Raw genomic sequence first — 8839 nt, forward strand, 5'->3', positions numbered from 1 at the left:
ATTCAATTAAAATCTAGGTTCAGGTAACCGTAGCTGTACCCGATAAATGCAAACTTTAATGGTATGACACATTTGAGTTATTTAGCAGATGCTCTTATACAGAGCAATTTACAGGAGCAATTAGGTTTACAAGTCGGAGCAATTAGGTTTACAAGTCTTGCTCAAGGGCACTTCGTGATATTTTTCACCATCTTTCTACAATGAGTTTCCAAGTCTGACATTTTCGAGTTGTCTTGAACGTGGCACTATTAGTGGAGGGTCTGAGGATTCTGAAACGCCCCTTTCACTTTGACAACTTCTATAGTTTGAAACGGTACAGAAGCAGACGTGTGGATATGAAAATGCTCTCTTCAAACATGTTAACCAATGTCAAATAGGATTAACGTTTAAAACCATCACCCGTGTTTTATACAGGGGATTATAATTAAAAGCGTCACCAATATACTTTTAAATAATACAGTGAAATCTTTGTTCATTGACAAAAAAAATTGTTTCCATTTCCAAGTCGGGTGACTTTTATTTTGAATGAGGCATATGATCACGTGACCAAATTTGAACGAGCTTCATTGCTGACAGGTGCTGGGTTTCCACTAGATTGACTATTTTGAATTTGTGGCGTACAATCTGAGCGCAAAATGGCTACAACTTGTTATAATGGGTTTCAGTCAGAAACAACATCGATTATGGCCGTTGTCGTTGACACGGCAATGACAGAAATTAGCCGATTTCTGCCCACCGTGCCAAACTCTTACCCTAACGTTAGCAATCCGGAGAGAGAGGTGAGTAGCTGTAGCCTGCAGTGCATATTGCACTACAGCAAAGACTGGATCTCTGGCAACGGTCGGAGTTGAGCTTCCTACGTAACGTTTAACTTTAGCTAACTAGCTAAAGTTACACCACACAGAACAATTATTAAAACAAATATTTTGTTACACGTTACGTTGTCTAATAACAGAGAGGACGAGGTAAAAATTAGAGGCCTAATTCGGCGGGAAGTCCGTACGGCATGAAGCTTTTTTTTCGCCAACCAAGCAAGGAGTTTTTGTATGGAGGTCAATAAGCGTCGAATTTGGGCATAAAAAAGTTGATTGGAAGTTTTGTAATGGTCATAGGTTGTTACGAGTGTACTGGCATAAGTAGGACACGTGACAAACCAGCAACTCAGCGAGAGAACCATCGGTAGTGGTCTCGAAATGGCTGTACATATTTATAGCATGAGGCCTAGTAGCATAGCATCTCACTCAATTGTTAGGGCAAGAGACAAGTATCTTGTCAGTATATCCATAATCTTTGCTAATTTAATAGTTTATCCACTATGATAGTCTTTGGCGTAACTATGATTACGTTAGTTCTAGAGTGCAATAGCAAAGACAGTACAGTATAAAGATGGACAGAAACTGCTTCTCCTATAGAAATCCCCGATCACGCTTGGAAGCTATGTCAATGTGACGTTGGCTAGCTATGCCGCGTTCAAAACAACTCGGAACTGGTAACTCAGTAATTTCTGACTTCAGTGTGTTCAAAGCAATTGGGAAACCGGAAATAGACAAGCTTCGACTGGGAATATCGTTTTAAATTGTCATCCAACTCGGGAACTCTGGTTTATTTGTTGAGATCCGAATTGAAGATTACCGATTTCATAATTTCAACCTCGTATTTTTATCTGTTCCCAGTTGTCTTGAATGCACCATTAAGCTCATCGGGTCTAATGGTCGTCACACCTAACTGCGCATGTGCAGGCCGTCAACTCAGACACTCCTTCAATATAAACGTGTCAGTTTATAACTTTCAGGAGGTCTGATTAATAACATGTTCAGCTACTTAAAGGAACATTTACTCTACTCTTAAGGTATCAGCAGTCAAAGTATTGGACCTTTGAGAAGCAGTGTCATCGGTGTTGTGCCTTTTAGATTTTGAGAAAAGGAACTAAAGAATAATTTTTCACTTGTCTCATTGACCATGTTTACATGCACACCAATGTCCTGTTATTATTCGGGATACTCGAAGTGTTCTGTTTTTAAATTGACATGTAAACAGCATATCCCGTTTACAATATCACGGTTATGAGAAACCCGGACAAGATGCCTGGTATATGCTGATACTGTGGCATGTTAACATCGTACCCCGTTTTGAATATCATGGGTGTTGTGATGTTTTCAAACAATCTGGACTGTATAGCCTACTGGCTACTTTCATGCCTAATTTAGACAACTTTCTGCTTATAATTTCTGCCATTTGCTAGGCCATATTATAATTTTCAGACATTGATTTATTCAATAAATGTTCCTTTTGTTCGATACTCTCTCTTTATATCCGAAAACCTCTCTTTTGTTCACGCGTTTTCTTCGGTAAGCCACAGGCTCAAACACAGTCACAACAGGCAGACGACAAATCCAAATTGTATCCGTAAAGTTCATAGAAACATGTCAAACGATGTTTATTTTCAATCGTCAGGTTTTTAGCCTAAATAATCGATAATATTTCAACCAGACATTAACGTTTTCAATATAAAAGGTAAACAAGAAAGGCACTCTCTCGGTCGTGCTCATGAAAAAGCTCTGACACGGCAGGGTCCACTCATTCAGACTGCTCTTACTCCCTCATTTTTCAGAATACAAGCCTGAAACAATTTCTAAAGACTGACATCAAGTGGAAGGCATAGGAACTGCAATTTGAGTCCTAAGTCAATGGTTACTGTAATGGCATTGAATAGAAAACTACAAAAAAATCCTACTTCCTGAATGGATTTTTCTCAGGTTTTCGACCTGCCAAATCAGTTCTGTTATACTCAGACATTATTTTAACAGTTTTGGAAACTTTAGTGTTTTCTATCCAAATCTACTAATTATATGCATATTCTATCTTCTGGGCCTGAGTGGAAGGCTGTTTAATTTGGGCACGCTTTTCATCCAAAATTCCAAATGCTGCCCCCTACCCTAGAGAAGTTAAGCAGACCAGTTTGGGGTTTGAGAAGTCAGTAAGGGAAGTGAGAAATTCTAACAAATCTAGCCACAACCTAGATTTGAGTTAATGTTTTCAGTAATTGAACATGTTATGACTCCAACCTTGTGAAAGTGACAAACTGACAAGTTTTAATTTGAGTCAAAAACATCTTTATCGGAGTGCTTTTGATTTGATGGCCTGCACATGCGCAGTATGGCTTGAGACGACCGTTAGGTCCGATGACGTTTCTGCGCATGTACCTAGCTAGCCAATGTCGCCATGCCATCGCCTAGAAGCGTGATCGGGGATTTCTATTGTCTTCATGCTGTACAGTCTTTGGTAATGTCATCTTTTTGTAGGTACGAACACCGCCATGGTTCGTTTGGACAAAGTCTATGGGGAAATGAATGGAGATTTTTGTCGCGTTTTTGGATAAACGCCAAAAGTTAGGTCTATGGTAAACGCAGGCTTATGAGTTCTTATACGTTTTGTTCAGTGAGAGAGTCTTCATCAGGTAACAACTTTTTGTGAATTTTGAAGCATTTATCAGAAAAATCACAAAGGCTTCATAGTTCATGAAGGTCAGGTTAACCAACGACTATGTCATAGAACAAAACCTATAAGATCTCCTAAGCCTGTGTTAACCTCAGCCCTTTTTTTCTGTGTTCATTCCAAAACCCTATTCTTTCCCCATAGGAATGGCTGAACGAACCAGAGGTAACTCTTTTCTGTTTTTTTATGACTACAGGCTGGCGAACTCTATTGCTATCCCATCTAGCTAGTTGACTTACTGGTTTCACTTCCTCATTTCAGTGTGGCTGGCTGCACAGCTATCTACTTGGGTAACCTTTTTTTTTTATTTCTCTACACAGCTTTGCACAATTATGAATCTTGTAACAGGGGAGGCTATTAGGAAAATCTGCCAACTATTCCTAGTGGCCTCCTCAAGTTTACATAATGAGAACAATAAATTGAAGACCAAGGTGGAGCAGATGAATGAAGATATGAAGGCATTGACTGAGAAGGCTGAACATTATAGAGCATCACTGGCTAAAATGCAGACACAAGCAGAACCGAAAGGACCCACGCATATTCTGCTTAATGGAATGATTTTTGCAATACCACCAGTTGGTGAGTGTGTTAGACCAAGCTAGCTACCTAGTCATTACTGCCTAGGCTTTAGCTATGTCTAGCATTTTAGCGATTAGGATTCTTGGCTTGTTTTTTGTATGGATTTAGGCCTACATGACTTACACCACACATCGTTTTGTGGAAAGAAAGGTAAAAGTGAAACAGCGTTTTGAACGTGTTTTAATGTAATTGTGATTGATATGTTTTTAGGTCTCCCAATATTGTCTGGAATGACAGCGACTTCAACATTGCCAGGGAATGTCAGTCAAGCAAACCCAGTCACGAACGCCATGTCAGTCTCTGCAGGTAATCCTTAAGAGGATTTTATTTTGAATAATGGTTAACAGACCAGGGTCTTATTCACTAGGAAGCAAATGAGCCAAAACGAAATGTTTATTCTTACTCATTTAAAAAAAAAGTTTTAAATTATATAAATTAATGTATTGGTAGATTTATTTGACTAGCGTCCTGTCCAGCTAGTGTATTTGTACATCAAGATGCCTCATGCTACATAAAAGTTTGCTCTCTAGTGGGGCAGGGCAATATATCAAATTAATTAAAACACGTGTGTTAGTGCAGCGTTCCAAATGCCTGTATCGCAAGAATCTAGGCTGAATTTATTTCCCATTTTTATGAGCATTTGTCTTATTGGTCACGTCTTCTTCGCTCATCCCTGTACTGTGTGCACTGTGCACACTCCCCCTGCCACCAAGCCCCTCCCCCTGACACAACAACAAAGAGTAAAGATCACTTCTTCCTCTCTGACAACAAGTAGTTTCAACTCTATTTGCAATTGAGGTTTGGCCAACAGGACTGGTCATATGGACACTGAAACACAATTTTACTGTAATAGAGGAGAAGTTAAGGTCTAACGATACCATTTGTATGTCTCAACTCAAATTGTGTGAATAACCTATTTAAAACGTGAGTATCAATGAACATTGATTCTGGAAAACTAATGCTTAGCTTCTGTTGCTTTCGGTACTACGTACTGATAGCAGCATTTTAACCACAGACAGTAATACTAGATGTCTAGTCTGTTTTATAAATGTGCAATGAGCATTAACTATATAAGGAATAGGCAACTCGTTCTCATTCTGAGAAATAAGGTAGGCCACTTGATTTCAACATCTGAACAAAGAGGACAGGCTAGCATCCTTTTAAACAGTTGGAGATGGACAGAAGGGTGTGCATATCTATTCAACTGTTCTGCCTTGTTAACTAGCAAGCTAGCAAATAGATCCAAGTTGGCTTGACTTTAAAAAAAAAAAGATTAGCTGGCTATTTGCTAGCACCTGAGCTTGAGAGATTGTTTGAGACCTGTGTTAATTTTCTATAACGCCTACTACAAGAAGTTGGTCATTAGTGAATTTGAATTATGCATGGTTCTGGTGAAATGTTTAACCAAAAGGGCATTTTCATAGACTTAAAAGCCAGATCACTGATTATTGCAAAAATCAGGTTAAACTATTTTGATAAAATAATTAACATATCAATGGGTCTTGTGGAAGGCTTTTTAATAGCCTCTGTATAATTTCAGAAGTCCTGAATTCATTAGATTATTGCTGACTGTTTGAAATGCAGTGTATTTGACTTTTAATTGTACAGCAAAGTTAATTTAGAGAACATATGAAGTGTGTATTGCCAATGGGTTAGAAAAAATAGATGATTTTTAGGCCTTATCGCCCAGCCCTACTCTATAGGCTCCGGACCTATGGGCCGTTCTGGCTCAGACGAGGCTACTTACTTTCAATTAATTAAATTAGTATAATCTTCAAATTTGTAAAAACCTGTTTAATTTATATTTTTCTAATGTGTATATACTCATATTTCTTTCATCTTTAGGTCCTGCAAAGGTTTGCAGTAAACCCACAGAGATGTCTTCATTGGAGAATGACTCCTCTCTGGGAGACACAGATGGACTGAATACAGACCCCTCACCAAGAGACACTGAATCCAACGTTGAGCATATGAGAGCTGCTCTGCCAGGGAGCAACGAGAGAGACGGCCATGAAAGCCAGAAAAACAGCAATACTACTAAAAGGATGCGATCCAAAGAAAACAAATGCTTCAAGTGTGATGTTTGTGAGAAGACCTTCAGCCGGAAAAACCTACTGGTACAACACAAGCTAACTCACACAAGACCCTTCAAGTGTGATGTTTGTGAAAAGACCTTCAGCAGGAAGGGGTCACTGGAAGCTCACAAGCTAATTCACACACTGGTACATCAGATGCTAATTCACACAGAAGAGAGGCCATTCACTTGTGGTCAATGTGGCAAAACATTCAGAGTGTCCAAGCAGCTCGAACATCACATGTTGCGTCACAGAGAAAAAACATTCAGTTGCAAAGTTTGTGGAAATGTTTTGTCTACCAAGAAAGATCTGGAACGACATCAGCTTGTTCATGCAGTGGAGAGACCGTTCAAGTGCCTGACTTGTGACAAGGGTTTCACGTCAAGGAAACTGCTTATCGAGCACGAGAGAATCCACACCGGTGAAAAACCATACACCTGTGCTGTATGTGGAAAGAGTTATAGACAGCATGGTGGCCTAAATATTCATATGCGAAGACATACAGGTGTACGTCCGCATTCATGTTCAGAGTGTGGTAAGGGTTTTATGACAAGCAGCAGCCTCAAAAACCACATGGTTGTTCATACAGGGGAGAAGGCATTTACATGTGAGACATGTGGAGCTGCTTTCGGCCATAAGGGAAACCTTGTGAGACACCAAGTGCTTCACACAGGGGAGAGACCGTACAAATGTGAAGTGTGTGGGAAAAGCTACCTTCAGTCCACCGACCTAAAAGCTCACATGCACCGTCATGGGGCAACCAAACCATTTATGTGTGACCTATGTGGGAAGACTTTTATGTACAATTTTCAAATGAGACGACACCATCTAAAATGGCACACAGCTGAAGGAGAGAAGCAGAGGGTACGAAAGAGAAAAGAGAGAACGAGAACCGCCAGGAGAGCGGGAACCTCAACAAAGCCATTCAGCTGCGACATATGTTTGAACGGCTTCAGCTCCATGCTAACTCTGAAAAACCATCAACGAAGTCACACGGGACAAAAGCAATACTCTTGTTCCATTTGCGGAAAAACCTTTGCCTATAAAAATACTTTTGACTATCACATGAGACTTCACAGTGGGGTGAAGCCCTACGCTTGTAAATACTGTGAAAAGAAATTTGTTCTTAGGCAAGCTCTAGAAGGACATGAGCGAACCCATACAGGTGAAAAGCCCTTCAAATGCAGTTATTGTGACAAGACTTTCTCAGTCAACACCAATCTCAAAAGGCATGAGCGAGTCCACACGGGAGAGAAGCCATTCAAATGTGACGTCTGCGGGAGAGGTTTCAGCCAAGCCAACAACGTCAAAGCCCACATGCAAGTCCACACTGGAGTTAGGCCTTATTATTGCAAGAGATGTGGAAAGGGCTTTTCTGACATAAGACACTACAAAAACCATAGCTGTAATGGTGTTGCAGCAACATGTGATCGGTCTCGTAAATCTTCAGACCGTTCTTTCAGAAGTAGGAAAGGAGGTGAAGACAGCAGTGCTTGCCATAATGCTGCTGTGATGTCGACTCAGTGATATAATCTCTATCATTCAGTGGGGCAACTTCCTGCTTTCAGACATCAGGAACAACATGGATGTATTCAGTAGGGTGATAAGTTATCGGGTGAGTTTCTGGAAAGCCTTGTAGAAAATTAGAAAACGTTCTTTAGGAAATTAGATGAGTGCCTGCTGTAATGCTTGGAGATATTGCTGTAAGTCTTAGGGTCATTGTTCATTAGCCCACATTCTCATGGACGTGTTTATTTCTGACTGCTGAATCATTTACAAATTTTTTTTCTTCTATTGTGTAAATCATTAAACACCTAATTCATGTGTAAATATCAGAACTTCTCATTTACATTATTGTCAGTCGGGTACATAGGACCGCTAGATTAGTTATTCAGGTGATTGTCCTGATTGGACAAAAATCCTTCATTCTTGTATTTATTTTTTTATACAGTATATACGTACACTAAGTGTATAAAACATTAAGAACACCCGCTCTGTCCATATACATAGACTGGGTGAATGGGCATATCAAAAAATGTGTAAGTGCCTTTTAAACGGGTATGGTGGGGGTGGGCAACGCAATATTAGGAAGGTATTACTAATGTTTGGTATACTCACTGTATATATGTTGGCATTAAAATGAACCTGAAGACCTTTTTTCCTGGTTTCTAAACTTTGGTCGTCTCCTTGGATTTTTGTTATTTTTCATTTTAAATTGGGCAAGTAATTGACAACTTTTCCCAGTATTCCCAAGTTTAATTTTTTTAAACGTCTCTTACCTGTCTGTTTGACAAATCTTGCGTCAGTCCTACTTTTATAAGTATTACATTTACAATTAATACTTTCACATTATTTAGGGTGCGTAATAGATTTATGTAGAAGCAGCACTTAATTGGCTTAGTAGGGCAGTGTGGAAGAAATAATCATGAATTGTTCAAAGCCCCATAAACAAACTGTTGCAAAGGGGCTTACATGCTGACCAGACACGTCTCGTGCGCGAGCGTCGCAAAATAAATGTAGAAATCCATGTTATTCAATTGCGCCAAGGGCTAAAATAGAAGTCGTTCCTATTTCAGACGCAAATCGCGCTGAAAGTCATTTCCTCATTGGTTTATAGAAGCAGGTACGTGGTTATACCCACGTGGTTGATTGAAAGACTAACTTTGTTGCCGGTTGTCGTGGTAATACAA

General features: G+C 39.7%; 1 protein-coding gene across 2 annotated transcripts; it reads left to right on the forward strand.

The window, feature by feature from the left end:
• The first annotated feature begins 542 nt into the window (after window positions 1-542).
• Window positions 543-8326, forward strand: LOC135518318 (zinc finger protein ZFP2-like). Of its 2 annotated transcripts, none has more exons than XM_064943406.1 (4): window positions 543-779; window positions 3816-4074; window positions 4285-4380; window positions 5920-8326. In XM_064943406.1, the coding sequence occupies exons 1-4, from the start codon at window positions 636-638 to the stop codon at window positions 7674-7676; spliced, it is 2256 nt and encodes a 751-aa protein (XP_064799478.1). In that variant the 5' UTR covers window positions 543-635; the 3' UTR covers window positions 7677-8326. The 2 variants fall into 2 exon arrangements, with proteins under 2 accessions (XP_064799478.1, XP_064799479.1); XM_064943407.1 differs by lacking the exon at window positions 543-779 and adding an exon at window positions 796-3660.
• Window positions 8327-8839: the final 513 nt, after the last annotated feature.

Source organism: Oncorhynchus masou, chromosome 28 (genome assembly GCF_036934945.1).
Source record: "Oncorhynchus masou masou isolate Uvic2021 chromosome 28, UVic_Omas_1.1, whole genome shotgun sequence".
Taxonomy (NCBI): Eukaryota; Metazoa; Chordata; class Actinopteri; order Salmoniformes; family Salmonidae; genus Oncorhynchus; species Oncorhynchus masou.